This window comes from Amaranthus tricolor, chromosome 9 (assembly GCF_026212465.1).
Source record: "Amaranthus tricolor cultivar Red isolate AtriRed21 chromosome 9, ASM2621246v1, whole genome shotgun sequence".
Lineage (NCBI taxonomy): Eukaryota > Viridiplantae > Streptophyta > Magnoliopsida > Caryophyllales > Amaranthaceae > Amaranthus > Amaranthus tricolor.
Window position 1 is genome coordinate 9,505,066 of NC_080055.1, and position 17,973 is coordinate 9,523,038.

Here is a 17,973-nt window from a genome sequence, read left to right on the forward strand (position 1 = left end):
AATGGTTCAAAAACATTCAAAAATATACAAAATTAGAGGTGTAAAAAAATAACCTAATTAACCGAAATCAATTTTAACTCGATACGATCTGAAATAACCAAATATATAAATATAACAATCAAATCAACAAAATATATTTATACAAACACATAACTCAAATTCGACTCGATTCAAAATCTCTAATCTAAAACCTGATCAAACAGCTTAATAAACACCTCTATAGGAAGTATATCTAAAATGGCGCCTACTTTATCTTTTCCATTTTTGAAAGTTTCCCTCCTACTATTCAAAACTCCTTAAATTAAAATATCTTCACTTTCCCCAATCTTCTCGTGTAAGCTTTTCTTCCACATAAATTCAAACACCCACCTCCCATAAACAATCCAAATGGACAAATAAAAAAATAAAAAAAACAAAAAAACCAAAAAAACCCACTAAAATCCTCCAATTAAATATTTACACGTCCCACTAATTACCAAAATTCTCCCGCAAGCTACAAAATCCAAATTTCAAATCTCCCTCTTTGATTTCAAAACCCTCCCAATTTCCCAATTATCCCTGTTCTATAAAACCCTACATCATTGCCTTCAATTCTCATCAACAATTAAAGTTCTCCAAATTCCTCTCATAACCACTTTAATTCTAATCAAACCCAGAAGACTTCTTAAATTTCCCTCTAAAAATCTCAATATTTTCCTAAAATTCTCTAATTTCTTCAAAAAACAAAACCCTAAAAATGCCGGCATTCATTGAAGAAACCGACCCACTTCTCACAGAAAACCCAGACAGATTCTGTATGTTTCCGATTCAATACCCTCAAATCTGGGAAATGTACAAGAAAGCTGAAGCGTCCTTCTGGACGGCAGAAGAAGTTGATCTTTCACAAGATCTACGTCACTGGGAAACATCTCTAACTTCCGATGAACAACATTTCATTACCCACGTTCTTGCTTTCTTTGCTGCTTCTGATGGTATTGTTCTTGAAAACCTTGCTAATCGTTTCATGAAAGAGATTCAAGTCTCTGAAGCCCGTGCGTTTTACGGCTTCCAAATCGCCATTGAAAACATCCATTCCGAAATGTATTCTCTCCTCTTAGAAACCTACATAAAAGACTCTGCTCAAAAAACACGATTATTCCGTGCAATTGAAACCATTCCTTGTGTGAAGAAGAAAGCCGACTGGGCTTTAAGATGGATTGATGGTGCCGAATCTTTCGCAGAAAGATTAATTGCTTTCGCTTGTGTTGAAGGGATTTTCTTCTCCGGAAGTTTCTGCTCGATTTTCTGGCTTAAAAAACGTGGGTTAATGCCCGGATTAACATTTTCAAACGAATTAATCTCACGAGATGAAGGGCTTCATTGCGATTTCGCTTGTTTACTCTACACCCTTCTGAAGAAGAAGCTTACCCAAGAGAAGATTCAAGGGATCGTGAAAGATGCAGTTGAAATCGAAAGGGAATTCGTCTGTGATGCACTACCAGTCGCATTAGTAGGTATGAACTGTGATTTAATGAGTCAATACATTGAATTTGTTGCTGATAGATTGTTGGGTGCACTTGGATGTGAGAAAGTTTATGGTGTTGCAAATCCTTTTGATTGGATGGAATTGATTTCATTACAAGGGAAAACAAATTTCTTTGAGAAGAGAGTTGGGGAGTATCAAAAAGCTTCTGTTATGTCTAGCTTGAATGGCAATGGTGGAATCCATGAGTTCAAGATGGATGAAGATTTTTAGGAAGTTATAGAAATATTATGATTTTAGTTCAATTTGTTGTTATTTTTCTTTTGTTATTATGGTAAGATTATGAATCATGTATTGTTAGTTTCTACTAATTGGATACTTATGATATTATGTAAAATATGTAGTTATGCTTGTAATAATTTGAAGTTAAATGCAATTTTAGTTGCTCTTCATCTGATTGTGTATTTTTATAAATTTATATTTGATTTTTAAATTAGATTACAAAGTGCATAAATTTGTTTGAATTTATTTGTAATTGTTTTTAATAATCGGTAAAAGTGATCTATCTTTAGATGATATTTCAATCTGTTTTATATGAAGTTACTTAATTGTATATAATTAAAAATTAGAAAAAATTGATATTAATTTTTTTTTTTGAGATGGATGTTAATAAAATTTAGATTGATATGAATTAAAAAAGATTTTATTTGATTATATTTTGACATATCAATTAAAAATAAAATACAATTTAAGAGTGATTGATTTATAGTTTTAAAAAACTAAATGGAATAATTAATAAGAATTGAATTGAGTACAATTTAAAGATGCGAGGATTTTTTAAGTTTTATGGTGTAAATTTTAAAGGAAAAAAATAATAAAAAAATTAACATGTTTCTTTGAGTGTAGTATAATTAGTGTTATGCTTATTTTTTATATTTTCTTCAATTTAGAGTTAATTTTTCATCGGTTTTTTTTACGTTTGTTAATATACTAATTTAATTCATAATATTTTTAATTGTATAGAACTAAAAATTATAAAAATTTGCACATCGAGATGATTAAATAAGGTTATATTTGACTATATTTGAACTTATAGATTAAAAATTAACCCAATCCTTAAAGTTCGCCACCCCTTTTCATTTTTTCGCCACCCCCCTCCCCCCTAAAATTACGTATTTGCACCTGTAGTTTAAAAAATTACAAAAATGTCACTCCTTACAAATTTCTTATTTATAATAATAATAATAATAATAATAATAATAATAACAACAATAATAAAATTAAATAATAATAATAAATAAAATTAATAATAATAATAACAGTAATAATAATAATAATAATAATAATAATAATAATAATAACAACAACAATAATAAAATTAAATAATAATAATAATTATTCAAAAAAAAAAAAAAAGTTGAGTCGCCCAAAATTGGGCGACTGAACCATGGTCGAGTCGCCCAGATCTGGGCGACTGGACCATGGTGGAGTCGCCCAAAATTAGGCGACTGAACCATGGTCCAGTGGCCCAATTTTGGGCGACTCAAATTTTTTTTTTTCTTTTTGGAAAATAATAATAATAATAATAATAATAATAATAATAATATTAATACTAATAATAATAATTTATAAATTAATGTGGTCTATTAGCTCAGTTGGTTAGAGCATTGTACTAATAACGTGAAGGTCACAGGTTCGAGACCTGAACAAGTCATTATTTAATAATTATTAATTTTTTATTATAAATATGATAAAAAATTAATATATATTAAATAATGGCTTGTGCAGGTCTCAAACCTGTGACCTTCACGTTAATAGTACAACGCTCTAACCAACTGAGCTAATAGACCACATTAATCTATAAATTATTATTATTTTTTTCCAAAAAAGAAAAAAAAAAAAAAAAATGGAGTCGCCCAATTTTGGGCGACTCAAATTTTTTTTTTTTGAATAATAATAATTATTATTTAATTTTATTATTGTTGTTTTTATTATTATTATTATTATTATAAATAAAAAATTTAAAATGAGTGGCAAAATTGTAATTTTTAAAAAATCAGGGGAAAATTCGTAATTTCATTTGGAGGGGGGTGGCGAAAAAATGAAAAGGGTGGCGAAGTTTAACAACATCCAAAATTAAATACAAATAAAATGTGAAAAGTGTTTAAAAAGTAAATAAAATATTAACTTTTAAAGTTCGCTTGGATTAGATGTAAATATTTAAGAGCAAATATAAGTCAATGTAGAAAAAATATTACTTAGAACTTAGAAAGTAATGAAAAATTGATAAAATAATAATTAGTTTCCCCATTTTTGTGTATAAACTTATCCTAGGAGATGGGGAAATTCTTTTATTCCAAATGCGGGAAACCATTCTTTCTTTTTCATTTATCTTTTTTATTTACCTCTTATTATACCCTTTTCACAACTATTTCATTTGTATATAAATCCAAAAGGAGTGCAAAATATGTACTTTTCTCATTTCAATTTACTTGTGCTTTTTCAATTGAATATCTCTAATTATATATAATAAAAAATTATAATAATTTAAAATTAATAATCTTTGTAATGAGACGAATGAAATAAGATTTCAATTGAATATGTTTTAACCTATAAATTAAAAACTAATCATAAAAAAAAGTGATAAATGAATATTGTCATTCTTCCAATGTTGCGACTAATTTGAAAATACGGAAATATAACTGAACCCATTATCTCATATCGATCCTAACTAGACTTCCACCCAATAATATTCAATAAAAACGCAAAGTGAGCTAAATACATTTTAAAATAATGATTAATTTGACATGGGTCAAATCCCCACATAACTTTTTTCAAGTCCTCTCTTGAGAGACTGTTTATAATATAGATGCCTCTCAAAAGAGCCCAGTCCACATTACTATATTTAGTTAATACTTTTTTAAAAAAAAAAAAAAACTGTTGTCTCGTTCATCAACGAGCATGAGATTTGGAAAGAAATATGAAAAGTCTAATGATTAACTGCTTCTTCCCTAAGCAAAATAAAGTCTCGATTATGAAGATATCAGATTTTCATCTTTCTTGTTCAACCTTCAATTATATCCTTCTTCTACAACCTGAATATTGTCTAATAATGCAAGAATTGAAGCTTGAATTCGAATGTACTTATTCGAATTTGATTATGGTTCTTTTTTTAAAAAATTAAGCTTTATCAATGGTGGAAAACAATGATGTTGAAGAAGACAATAATATCTACTGTTTGAGGAAGGTATTAAAAGCAATTGTGGTTCTTGTGATTTTTTTTTTTAAAAAATTAAGTTTCATCAATGGTAGAAAGCACTAATGTTGAAGAAGACAATAATGGCTAATTTTTGGAGAATGGTAATAAAAACAATCGTGGTTATAAAATTCATACATTTGGGGATATAACTGTCAACAATTGACATAGGTTGGTGTAGTTGTGAGTATAACATTGTCTAGTAATATAATATATTTGGGGTTATAACAATATATGTTTTGAGTTATAACATTATATATTTCTTGTTATAACAACATATATTTGAGGTTATAACATAATATATTTTGTGTTATAAGAACATATATTTGTCGTTATACCATGCATAATATAATTGGTATTATAACTGCGAACATTTGACATAGTTTGATGTAATTGCGAGTATAATATTGTGTAGTGTCGGTTATCATTTTTAGTTGGGGTTATAACATAATGTAGTAGGGAGTATAACATTGTTAAGGTGGGGTTATAACATAGTTTAATTGAACTATAACATAGTTTAGAAGGGTTATAACAGTTTAATTGTGATTATAACATTGTTAGCTAGGGGTATAACATTATTAAGTTGGGATTATAACATTACTTTATAAACCCAAATATTATAAACTACACACAATTATAAACATAAATACATACTATTATAAATCTAAATACACAATATTATAAATCAAAATACACATTATTATAATTCCAACATAATCTCAAATATGAATACATAACAATATGATATATACAAACTATTATAAACCCAAATATACAATATTATAAATCCAAATACACAATATTATAAATCCAAATACACATTATAATTCCAACATAATCCCAAATATGGATACATAACAATATGACATATACAAACTATTATAAACCCAAATACACAATATTATAAGTCCAAATACTCATTATTATAATTCCAACATAATCCCAAAATATGGATACATAACAATACAACAAATGCACACTATTATAACCCAAATACACATTATTATAAATCCAAATACACAATATTATAATTTCAACTACTATAACCCTTTGTTTGGGTACTTTATTAACCACCTTTGACTATTGAGGATTATTATTTTGATCTTTAGAAAGAACCATTTTGATCTTCTTTGCGAATACAGAAGCCAAAACAGTATTAACACTTATCTTTTCCATTTTTTAGACCCTCAAACAAGAACAAGTACAAATCAGAAAACAAACAAATTTAACCCCAAAAAAACAAAAATGAAAGCTTTAAAAACGAAAATGGAAAAGATCAAGCATAAATATATACCTTTGATGGAATTGCATATGTTGAAGATCGAAAATGAAAACGCAATTGGAAAAGAAAAAAACATAAAATACATACCTTTGATGAGAATTGCAATGGTGAAGATAAGAAAGAGAAACTGAAGCATGAAAATGGAAAGCTTATAAGACCAAAATTCAGAAAAGGAGATAATGTTTCGGAAAATTTAGTAATTTGTCGGGCAAGAGATTGAAAAATGGAGAATGAAAGTTGAAAAGTTATTGGGAAGTGATTAAGAAACCGCACGTTAGAGTCAGTTTTCATTTTTTTAAAATTTTTTTTTAAAATTTGAAATATGGGCCGGCCCATATATTGAAAGGTCTTTTGTAAAAACTGTCTCATCTAAAAATGAAAGATTGAAAAAAATAAGATAAATAAACATTTTAATTCCAAATGTAAGATTGGTTAAAACTTATGTCCCAAAATAAGCTTCCGTACGTCCAAGCCTAGCCTCGGGTAAGTCGCTGTTAGTAACAGCGAATTAAGGGAAAAAAAAAATAATAATAAAAAGTTGAAAGTCGCTGTTAGTAACAGCGACTTTTAGGTTTATAATTTTCCAGAAACCTTCTTCTTCCTCACTTCATTTCGCGATTTTGTTTTTCACCCGCAATCTCTCTACTTTCTCCTTCTTCATTCCAACCTTGTATGGATCTTCATTCGTTCAACTAAAGTCATCAAGTTTCAAGTTTGTACCAGTAATTAGTGCTGTAGTCTTCCTAGATCGACCTAAGGTAATTTTTTTTGGTTTTTTTTTCAATATTCGAAAAATTAGGGTTTGTTGTGTTTTAATCAATTTTCACATTAATGTAGGTTGACAAGCTTCCAATTACGTAATTCTTCTTGATCTACAGCTAATTGAGGTTCGTTTTTATTATAAATTTTTTCATTTGGTGGTGATTTTAAAGTGTATGTCATGTGTAGTGGGCATTTAAACTTGAGCTGTACGATTATGTCAAATGTAGTTGTTATTTACATTGATCCTCACTTTTAAAAGTTTGTTCCAGAATTATTAGTTGAATGTAAAATGTATAGTGGTCATATATTTATGAACTTGATGGTGATGTTGATTTTTTATGTGTTGTTGTAGAAATGGCTTCATTTCGTGTCACCGTTGTATGCTTTTGGAATGGTTCAATTCGATCAAAACTAGTAATAATGTTAAGTATGTTGGGGGAAAACGTAAACTGTTTGCATGCAACTCATACATGGATTTGAATGAATTTAAACATTTTATATTCTCTAGGATTGGCATTGACACTACAAGAAGTACTGTTAATTTAAGTTTTAAATACAATCTGAGTGGAGATTTGTTAGCTTTTCCGGTTGAGGATGAGGAGGCTATAGATGCAATGTGGGAGTATTCAAGGTCTACCCCTAGTCCTTCTTTAGAGTTATATATAGAAGAGGTACCCCTAGGGAACGAAGATGTGAACGTAGTGGAAAAAAATGCATTTATGAATATAACTTCTTCTGCCCTTTCTCATACGCCCTTCCCCACCCAAGAAACCGAAAATCCCTTTATTCCATCTTCCTCTTATCCTTGTAATGAACCCAATCAAGTTCAATTTCAAGTCTCAAATGATGTTACTTTTAACTTACTTATTATTTAATTGCAGGAGAGATGGATCCAGCAGCTCCAGGCCCTCTGGACCCTAGTGTCCTTACGATGCAGGCGAGTCACAGGAGCAGTGTGCTATGGGATGTAAAGGTCATTGAGCTTACCCCTTTTGAAATTATTACTTCATAATACTTTAAATTGAAGCTAACGTAATATTTTGATTTAGGTGTCCGATACGGAAACCATATACACCAGGCATCCCGATTCAGCTCCATGGGCGATTGACGCACGGATCGTCCCGTACCTTCAGCTTGCGAGATTGCATGACTTCCACCTGATCGCGTACGGGAGAGTCGATCGGGCGCTACTCACGGCTTTAGTCGAGCGGTGGCGCCAGGAGACTCATACCTTCCACCTAACTATAGGTGAGGCTACCGTCACGTTACTTGACGTAGCTGTGCTTACACGGCTTCCCATCGAAGGACATGCCATGTGCATCGATGCACGCCAGTTCGAAAGCTGGCAAGACAAAGTCCAAAGAGTATTAGGAGTGCGACCTCCGGCTGAGGTAACCAAAGGGAGTAGCCTGCGCGTAACATGGCTTGCACAAAACTTCTCGCAACTCCCTGAAGGTGCTGATGACGCCACCGTTGAGAGATACGCTAGGGCTTATCTCCTTTATCTGATTGGTGCTGTCTTGTTCTCCGACAAGACTGGCAACCGAGTACAACTATTGTACTTGACGTTGCTTGATGCGCCATGGGAGGTCATCTCCGGGTACAGCTGGGGTTCGGCAGCCCTAGCGTATCTGTACAGGAGACTTTGTGAAGCTTCACAGAAGAACGTGAAGGAGATCGCTGGTCCCCTGATTATTCTACAGGTAATAATAAGTTATAATGATTATTCTACAGGTAATAATATTGTTGTACCTCTTTTACTTACTCATAATGGTAATTCTTAGCTTTGGGCATGGGAGCATGTTCTCATTGGTCAACCGATGAGGAGTGTGGGTCGTGGTGCATTTGCGCCACCACTGCTTCCTCCCCCGCATGTGCCATATGGATCGCGGTGGTCCTTTGAAAGACGAACAAGGACCCACACTGGATCGGGCGTGGGGTTCTACCGCGATCAGCTCGATCTATTACGTGCTGACCAGGTAACAACTTCACCACAACTTGTTTTATAAGTATCAAATTGAGTAATTTATTAATCGAATTTTCACGTTTAGTTTCTATGGGACCCTTACCCCGCTGAGGCATACGCTGCATTGCCTCAGCACTCGGGCATATTGTCAGGGGCATGGAGAGCATCTGTACCTCTGATCTGCTTCGACATGGTCGAAGTGCATCTCCCTGAGCGCGTACTGCGCCAATTTGGGATGGTACAGGGCATCCCGCCTCCATGCGACACAGAAGCGGAGCTCCACCACTCTCGCAAGGGTCGGGATCCCAAGAACTGGCTAGTGGTCAACTGGCGGCATGTCGCTCGTTGGGAGCACATGCTAGATCTGCTTGCCCAAGGTGCGCCGATCGAGGCTGCAGGCGCACCTACTACGGCGGATTACATGCCGTGGTTCCTCTCCATTACTCGCCGATGGATGACACCACGAGGTATCTTGGCGTCATCCCAGTACAATCCCGCAGCACCGACGATGACACACTTTGTAAATATTTTTCAACTTTAATTATTATCCACACAACTTACACTTTAAACATTTCATTAATAATTAAGTCTTACTGCAGGCACAAGGCATTGCATCAGTCATCGGCTCCTCCCAAGAGGAGCCCGTACGGGAGATTGCCCAAGGCATACTCCTAGGCACGCAGTTTCAACACTTCATTCCGGAAGTAACTGCGCCCCACACCACTACGTACGCGTACGAGTCATCTGCTCATCAACCCGACGTTCATCTTGAGGAGGTTGACTTAACGTGTCCGGACTACGGTGTCGGGTCCTCACAGGGTGCCACATCATCACACTATCAATCCCCTCCCCTACCCGAGCGTCATGCGACTGCATCTTACTATCGTAGGAGGCGTCGTAAACCGTCACAATTAGACAGGGTACAGGAGGAGGATTAGCATTACAATAGTTTTGTAATCATTGAACATTTGTGCATACTCATTTGTAACTGTTGGTCTTTTGTGTGTAAATTGTAACATATATGTACATGTATATATTTTTACCGTAGTATCACACGTTTATTATGAGTGAATTGATGTTAACTACTTAAACTTTTGGGCGATGAATCATTCCGCGAACAATGCAGCATAAATTTAATCAAAAACAAACATACAATCATATTCAAATAAGGATGTTGCTATTCAACATTCAACACAATTTCAAGCAAGTTCAACAAATCCAAATCCAATTACATACTTCATGCATTAAGTTAAACTAGCGTCCGTAACTAAGAAGGCTTAGTTAACTTTCTCATAATTTTCTCATAATTCTTTAGATTAAATACCTCATCTTTAAGCTCTTGTTTTTCCTTCTCAAGCCGTATTATTAAGTCTCTCTGCCATTTTGTACCCTCCGGAGCAATCCAGCGAAAGTATGTGCATCCTAAACCGTCAGCCAAGTAGAAAGGGCAAGCAACAAATTCACGCCCTGGATCGAAGTCGCTCCAATCAGTATTAATCTCAACTTCATAACCACAATCACAAAGCTCTTCAATACAATGCTCCTTTGACATCTACATAATACATATAATATATTAACGTTAGTGAACTTTCAAAAATAATGTTTACATTTACAATAATAAAACTAACAGAATACCTTATGTTAACTTTAACAATTGATGGAAAAGAATAAGAATGATGTAGAATGGATAAAATGAAGTATAAGAAATGATGGACCTATTTATACAACAACATTACAACGGCTATTTTCACATTCTAACGGCTATTTTTCTAATTAACAACGGCTAGTTTAGTTTTTAAATTTAAAAAAAAAAAATAAAAAGTTAAAAGTCGCTGTTATTTTATTTATTTATTTATTTTTCCTTAATTCGCTGTTACTAACAGCGACTTACCCGAGGCTAGGCTTAGACGTACGGAAGCTTATTTTGGGACATAAGTTTTCCCCAATCTTACATTTGGAATTAAATTGTTTATTTATCTTATTTTTTTCAATCTTTCTCTAAAAATTTGTGAACTTTTTTTGATCTTGACAAAAAATCCAAATCAAAACATGACCAACCCAAACCCAAATTAACCTAAATTTGAACCATCTCATACCCAAATCCAAATTGCATCGACTTGATCACCTGAAATCAAACTTGACCCCTACTTATTCTTGAGCAAGTACAAGACTAACCAGAGATGATAGGAGTTCAGGACCCGCAACTTAAGTCAAATCTTTAGCTTTACTCGACACGCTGGACATAACCAAACCTTAAACATGACCGAGCAACCAAATTACTAAAAAACTACATCAAGGGAAAGTTCAGTTGCTCACAATACAAAAATGACAGAAATATGCATGTATAAGAAAGCACTTAGCTATGGCATCTGCCCATGCTTACTATTAAAACTATAATCACAAATTCACAATGGTTATTATGTTATTTACATACAAAAGAGCCTTAATTTATTAGTTGAATCTGTACACTGGTTGTAAATGTGAAAGTGTCCAGATGCTTCAAGCTGCAGCAGACATAAGAGTGCCTCCACGCACTTCCTCGTCTTCAGATACCATCCATGGTTGTGGTGGTCCCTGTGATTCATAAACGATGAAAATGTTGTTGAAGTTTAGAACTCGAAGAAGCATAACTAACCCTTTTCAGTTTCATCCTTGCCTTAACAACACTGGTTACTGGGTAGGACTATAAAATCTAGGACTATCATGGTAGATCTTCATAACCAAGAACAAAGAGCAATCTTAAATTCTTCATAGATATCAAGTTGAAAAAAATCATAAATACCGACTTTCAAGATTATTTTTTTAAATTACAGGGTAGGATGAGAGAAGGGGTGGGCTAAGTGAGAATAGAACCCAAGACGTGTCCTCTAAAGTGGTACTTCTTCTCCAACTGAAACAAGACCTAATTATCGACTATCAAGATCTTTTATATCCACATAGTTCGTCAGAAATACTGTACTTGACCTTTTCATATACAGAATGATTAACGTCCCACTACCATAAATATTAGAAAAGTAGCAAAAGAATAGAGTTTATTACAGGTTTACTGGTTTAGGAATATTCATGTAGTTGTAAGCTTGTAACCATATATAATGAGGATCGTAAATGCATTCAAGCTACAGAATAAACATAAGTAAATTGCAATGTTTGATTCTTAAATACAAATAATTGATGTAAAGGTTTTGAAAGTCAACTAATATGATCAACACTTTCATGACAAATTGTGCATACCTTCCCCAAACGAATGATTTTTGGAGGACTACTAGTCATGTCAACCACAGTAGACGGCTCAGCTATTCTCAGACCAGCATCAACAATAAAATCAAGGCCCTATATAAAGCACAAACAGGTGATAGTATCATGTTTAACATATAACCACATCAGGAACAAAGATAATTCTACACCTTTAGACAACAGCCTCAATATAGATACTCATCTGTCTCCCTTACAACTAAGAAATTAAAAAGATTAAGGACTAGTGTTATTGTTGGAACTTGGAAGGATAATACAGAAAATTGAATTGCATTGATAATACTAAAAGAGAGAAGAAATGTTGAATGAAAATTTTTAAAAAGTGGTAGAAACCATTCTTATGAAAAAAATATAGCAAATCAACTGCAAAGGTTAAAAAGAAAAATGTAGCAAACTCAAGGGGATGGAGGGATCGAGTAATACTCTTCCGTGTAGAGTTTGCTACAAATGCAAACTTCTACAATATAAAGTTTTGGTGGGTTGGTGGAACAATAAGTCAAAAAATAGCGTGAGATGAGATAAAAAGAGAGATTGAGTTTGTGGATAAAAATAAGCGTATAGGTATATGTCCCAAAAAGAAAATAGAGCAACTTCACTGGGATGGACAGAAATGACAAATGTATTTGAGAGGCCGGGGATATAAATCATATATAAGAAATCATACCTCTTTTCCATACACATCGGCGATCACAACAGGATCCAAAATCCACTCATTTTCTTTTGGGGCCTTGACACTGCACATAGAATAAGAACATAGATCAAAATGTGCAACACTCAACTTTGACTCTGAGTAATATGTATAAATCAATGCCGAAGTTCATCGCTCATAATTCTAAAGGAACTGTAATACATCCGAACAAACCTGGTGGATATTAAAGGTGAATCCAAATTCTCAAGGATTGCCTTGGTTACAGGATCATCTGGCATACGAACACCTATGCTCTTCATTGGTGCATATTTTGCATTACCCGGTGCATAATTGGTACATTGTTTTGGTAGATTTTTGCTTGAAGTTAAGATGAAAGTGTACTGCCAAAGAAAACACAGAAGTGACAAGCATAAAACATATTGAAGAAAAATATGAGAAATGAGAACAACCAAAGACACCAAACATACACAGTTTAGATGCTAATATGTTCTTTTTCTTATGTCATGCAGCACAGAAATCCAGGTTTAATAGCACTAGAACATGCAATATCCTACTATGGTAACACTTGAACTTGATTTTTAGTTATATTTTTAATTTTCATCTACTTTGAAGCTTCATAAAGCTCTTTATGGCACTGACCATAGCTCAAGTGTAAATATGAATAGACAAGAATATACTTCAAATAAATATGATCACTAAAAATGTTCAACGTGCATGCCCCACAAACATTGTAGTACAAAAAATAAAGGCACGCAAGAATCCACTATATAATATCCATAGTTGGGCTAGGGTGTAGGCATTTTGGTAACCTTCCCCTCTATGTTCCAAAGCAATCAATTCATGACAGAAATCAATTGATTATGAGTCATTCAACCTTTAGGCAGATCCCTAGGAGCGCTATTCTGGATTCTATCTTTTTGAAGAAAACAAGTGGGCAAGGAATAATGGATACCTGGGATCTTAGTTTTAAAAGGCGCAAGGCGCATCGAGACGCAAAAGGTACTAGAGCCTATGCACAAGGCACAAGGCACAAGGTGAAAGAGCAAGCTTTTCATAGGCAAGACGCACCTATTTGCTTAAAAAGCTTACAAAACAATTCTAGAGCATATTTGATAGTTAAAATAAAATGATATTCATCTTATAATTGCATCAAAGATCTAAAAACAAGAGCATATTTTTCTTCATTTTTCTCCTCCCTTCAAAAAGGATGATTTTTTTGGTCTAATTATTGTTGACAAACTACTACAAAAATATTTCCTCCCATAAGCCAGAAGCGTAAAGCACTAGGCGCACAAAAGGCGGATAAAATGTGCACCTTATGTATATCGCTAAACCCATATAATAAAAGCGATTTTTCTAAAGACTCTATGCGAGGTCCGTAGGTCTAGGTGCGTTCGAGGTGCGCTTTTTAAAACTAAGATTGGCAAAAAAAAAAAAAAAAAAAAGTAGAAGATCAAATCATTCTTACAGGTCCAGGCAGGCATTGCTTCACAGCTCGAAATATGTTTGGATGACCTAAGCTATCACCACGAGGGAAGCCCATTGTATACACATCAATATCATGGAATGAGCGACACAAGATGCTAAGTGGCTGCACAAATGGCATTAATAAACATAAAAAAGGATAATTAATAAGTTCAATCCTAGTTTTATAAGGCCAAAATTCAGCTTAGTTGCAATTTAGCCAAACATTGGTAGAAGATTGTTAAGATTTGTTGACAAACCATCATGTTTGTTAATTAGACATTCTTACCTTGGTAGTTTCAATATTCTTAATCCTACAAAGAAAACAAAATAAAGTCAACAAAAGAGCCAAATGTTAAGGATCTTCAATTTCAAACATAGAAGATTAGAGAATACAACAGCATACCTCCTAAGCCGTTCAAGGGCAGAGTGACTATTCATATCGCAGACAATTGCATACCTGGAATGTTAGAAAACATGATCATATACGACAACAAGACAAATTTGTATGTGTCATCAAGCATACAGGCCACAATTATGTTATAATTTATCGGAAATGTTTGCTTCTTAATCCTCTTCTTTCATTAAGAGAGGGTGGAAGACAATTACATGCACTCTACCCTAAAGCAAATGTACAACCAAAGATAGAATATGAACAATCAATAAATAAGAAGAAAGCAAGATAACACTAAAATTAAATAGTATAATCATATGTGCAAAATTGCCAGCCATGTTTTATTACCGGCCCTTAGCCAAGGACTTGAAAGTGGAGTGTTGTTGTCATTCTAATGCAAAGACATGTGATAAATCTAATATCATTTTCTAATATAATCGCGAGCAAACAAAGAGAGCAACTCCTCCAATAAGTACTATTTTGAGAATAATTCTACTCAAGCAACACATACGAAATGCAGTTTAGAAACCACATAACAAGATGTTGCTAAGAATATATCGGACCATCCTCATCTATGCAAAAACTACTCTAATTTTTTTAAGCAGAAGCACAGTTTTAGCAAGCTATCATCCTAAAAGCACAAGTTACAATGAGACCATCATACACTGTGTCAGTGGGAATGACACCAACTGCTCCTTCCTTCAATTGCTTAATAACAGGTTCTAGCTTCCAACTGTCTATTCCTGAAGGATCAACCTCCACATAAAGCAGGCCTCCCTCCTGATAACAAGCAATATAGAATTACAATTTAGTGTTCTTAAGACTCAATACTGCTGTAGTCCACGAAACTTGTTCAGTATTATCGATCCGTGTTGTGAGTATGGGCACACAATCATAGAAGGGAGATGGGAAGAGGAAGAAATAACAAAACACACAACACACAAAGCATGAACAAAATGAAAAATAAGCAAGACAAGTGTTTAATGGTACTTTAGATTACTCGTTCCCAATCAATGATATTACTTAACGCTTAGCTTCTGCATTTGTTAGATTCATAACATTAACAAATACATTAAGCCACTTACACTCAAGCTCAAGCTAGATTGCACTCCCATAAAGTCTCCTCGCTACAAAAACTCTTGCACTCTTTGGAGGATTCAACAATCCCAATTACAATGTGTATTCCTTACTTCCCCATGTTCTTATTCAATCCCAAAAGTTTCTCTTTATAGACTAAAAGGGTCAAAGAAGTACAACATAAAATCACCAAAAGGATCTTACATATTTTACTTGAAAGAGTGCACCCCTTACTCATTCGAGGAAAGAATGCTCTGAATTCACTGATAGAGACTGCATCTTGCTACTCGTTCAAGCACCTAGTGTGCTTATTCGAGTAGCCTTCCCCTATGCATTTAGCCCGCTTCTTTACATCAATCTATTCTATGCAATACACTATATCATTTGGGTCTCTTTCCTCGTCAAAATTAACCCATCTTCCATGCTCAAATTGTCCCTTGAACTTGGCAACCTAGCCAATTTTTACTTTGGCTCATCTGGACAATTTCAACTTCTCCAAGCTTTCATTGCCAATTGACGGGTTTTCAAGCCTATTGGATTATCTTGCATCTACAATCCGTACTTCCTATTTCTGGTACTAATCCTTAGCTAAATTCATACCATCAAAATTAATATTTTTTTGAAATTACTATTTATAATTCGAAGAAATTATTGATAAAAATGATAAGTTCTTATCATTGGTCAAAACAATTAATTTCTAAAAAGTAAGAACTCAAGTTTTATGCAATTTCTTTCTCACAATCACTTGTTTCTATATACAAAAAATTCATTCACATTTCCTAATTTCAAATTTTACAACTAAATATAAGCATTGATGCTATTGTACAACATTTCCACATAACTTCAAGGTGTCAAAACATCTTAACGCCGAGTGTTAACATCCCAATACCATTTCTCAACAAAAGTTTGACAAATTCTAACCATTGTTCTTACCTTTGATTTGTTGGGATGGTTTGTCTCACGTCGATGAGTTAAAGATGGTGAGAAATATTTATAAGTTATTTAAGCTTTTCCTTCTATTTCCATATGATTTTGTGATGGTAATATCCTTGGCTTATGCAGTGTATACACCATCTGGTTTCCCGATTATACACGGATATTTACAATAAGTCTAGTCCAATTTAACATAGTATTAGAGTCGAAGGTTTGATAAAAATGGTATGATATGTTAGAAAAGAATGGTGTTCCTACTCCAATTGATTACTTACATCAATGAATTAAAGATAGTGCGCATATTAAGTCAATGGATTACTTACATCGATGAATTAAAAATAGTGTGCACACTAAATCATTTGAGTTCCTCCCATTGTCATAAGATTTTGAAATTGTATCTTCTTTGCTTCTAAAGTGTGTACCTGTTTTCCAAAATAAGGCCGGCTAACTAAAAACCTACGGTCGGTGACATATCCTCCTTTCCAGAATTTCGGAACAACACTCAGTTGGCAAATTCTATTCCAACAACTTGAACATCACAATATAAAGTTCATTTGTCACAAACAATCCATTCTAGAATTCGAATTTCAATCATTTTTCTTCTAATTATAACTTAAAACCTATTCGAACACATAAAATACATAGACATTTCCAGAAATCTCGCAATTACAACCTACGTATTGATACAATACTACCCCTACAAACCAAAAATTTTAACCTCATGAATATCCAATTTCACGAACATAAAAATTGTAGCACTTCCATATTATAATCAAAAACAAAAAATAAATCCAAATTCAGAAACGAATGACGACCTTAGAGAATCGAGGAGTGGCGTATTTGAGACGCTTTGGACTTCGCTTAACAGCTCTAACAGCAAAGCAGCAAGGTTTAGGTTCAAGTTTCCGGAAGGAGAAATTTATCCAGCGAAAAGGAGAAAGAGAACGACGAAATGAGAGAGGAAGAGTATCAATAGTAGTAGCACTGTGATCTCTAGATAAGTTTCCACCGAATTTCATGGCAATTGACGCCATTGATGAACTTGTTGGAGCTTGTTTTGCCACAGGAATAGAGAAGAAGGGAGTGTAAGATATGGTAGGTCGTCGTCAGAGCGCTTTCCCGGGAAGATTGTCCTAGAGTTATGTTGAAAACTGCTAAAAATATCCTTTATTTGTGGAATATACCCCACCCCAATAGCAATAAAGATTCAAAAATAAATTTTAAAACATCATTTAGTAATAATTTAAATTTTTTTATTTTTTAAAAAAATTAAGGTTCATCAATAGTGAAAAACAGTGATTTGAAAGATGATAATTATGGCTAATATTTATGATTTGGGGTTAAAATAATATATTTAGGGTTATAATATAATATATTTAGGGTTATAATATAATATATTTAGGGTTATAACAGAATATATTTGTGGTTATAACATAATATATTTGGGGTTATAACTCAATATATTTGGAATTAAAA

The 17,973-nt window shown here is 33.4% G+C and overlaps 3 protein-coding genes across 6 annotated transcripts; 2 read left to right on the forward strand and 1 right to left on the reverse strand.

Annotated features, from left to right (window-relative positions):
* The first annotated feature begins 494 nt into the window (after positions 1–494).
* LOC130824247 (ribonucleoside-diphosphate reductase small chain) lies at positions 495–1,914 on the forward strand. Its single transcript, XM_057689172.1, has one exon. The coding sequence runs from the start codon at positions 737–739 to the stop codon at positions 1,733–1,735; it is 999 nt and encodes a 332-aa protein (XP_057545155.1). The 5' UTR covers positions 495–736; the 3' UTR covers positions 1,736–1,914.
* Positions 1,915–7,648: 5,734 nt separating this feature from the next.
* LOC130823220 (serine/threonine-protein phosphatase 7 long form homolog) lies at positions 7,649–9,039 on the forward strand. The gene is made up of 5 exons (XM_057687849.1): positions 7,649–7,735; positions 7,812–7,927; positions 8,068–8,126; positions 8,218–8,465; positions 8,547–9,039. The coding sequence occupies exons 1-5, from the start codon at positions 7,649–7,651 to the stop codon at positions 8,769–8,771; spliced, it is 735 nt and encodes a 244-aa protein (XP_057543832.1). The 3' UTR covers positions 8,772–9,039.
* Positions 9,040–9,837: 798 nt separating this feature from the next.
* On the reverse strand, positions 9,838–17,658 carry LOC130824070 (uncharacterized). 4 transcript variants are annotated; one of them, XR_009046667.1, is made up of 10 exons: positions 17,313–17,645; positions 15,152–15,267; positions 14,500–14,553; positions 14,383–14,407; positions 14,098–14,220; positions 12,843–13,009; positions 12,645–12,714; positions 11,960–12,058; positions 11,163–11,302; positions 10,140–10,280 (listed from the first exon to the last, which is right to left on the reverse strand). XR_009046667.1 is itself a non-coding variant. In XM_057688955.1 (10 exons), the coding sequence occupies exons 1-9, from the start codon at positions 17,529–17,531 to the stop codon at positions 11,228–11,230; spliced, it is 948 nt and encodes a 315-aa protein (XP_057544938.1). In that variant the 5' UTR covers positions 17,532–17,645; the 3' UTR covers positions 10,140–10,280; positions 11,196–11,227. The 4 variants fall into 4 exon arrangements, 3 of the variants coding, with proteins under 3 accessions (XP_057544936.1, XP_057544938.1, XP_057544937.1); XM_057688955.1 differs by having other exon boundaries at positions 11,196–11,302; XM_057688953.1 differs by lacking the exon at positions 11,163–11,302 and having other exon boundaries at positions 9,838–10,280; positions 17,313–17,646.
* Positions 17,659–17,973: the final 315 nt, after the last annotated feature.

Excerpts from the sequence above, each read along its gene's own strand:
- LOC130824247 (XM_057689172.1), top strand. The coding sequence starts at position 737 with ATGCCGGCATTCATTGAAGAAACCGACCCACTTCTCACAGAAAACCCA.
- LOC130823220 (XM_057687849.1), top strand. The coding sequence starts at position 7,649 with ATGGATCCAGCAGCTCCAGGCCCTCTGGACCCTAGTGTCCTTACGATG. Across the intron at positions 7,736-7,811 it reads GTGTGCTATGGGATGTAAAG|GTGTCCGATACGGAAACCAT; the intron begins GTCATTGAGCTT and ends ATTTTGATTTAG. Across the intron at positions 7,928-8,067 it reads CATGACTTCCACCTGATCGC|GACATGCCATGTGCATCGAT; the intron begins GTACGGGAGAGT and ends TTCCCATCGAAG.
- LOC130824070 (XM_057688953.1), bottom strand. The coding sequence starts at position 17,531 with ATGGCGTCAATTGCCATGAAATTCGGTGGAAACTTATCTAGAGATCAC. Across the intron at positions 15,268-17,312 it reads CCACTCCTCGATTCTCTAAG|GAGGGAGGCCTGCTTTATGT; the intron begins GTCGTCATTCGT and ends GCTTGTTATCAG. Across the intron at positions 14,554-15,151 it reads GTCATTCCCACTGACACAGT|GTATGCAATTGTCTGCGATA; the intron begins GTATGATGGTCT and ends CTAACATTCCAG.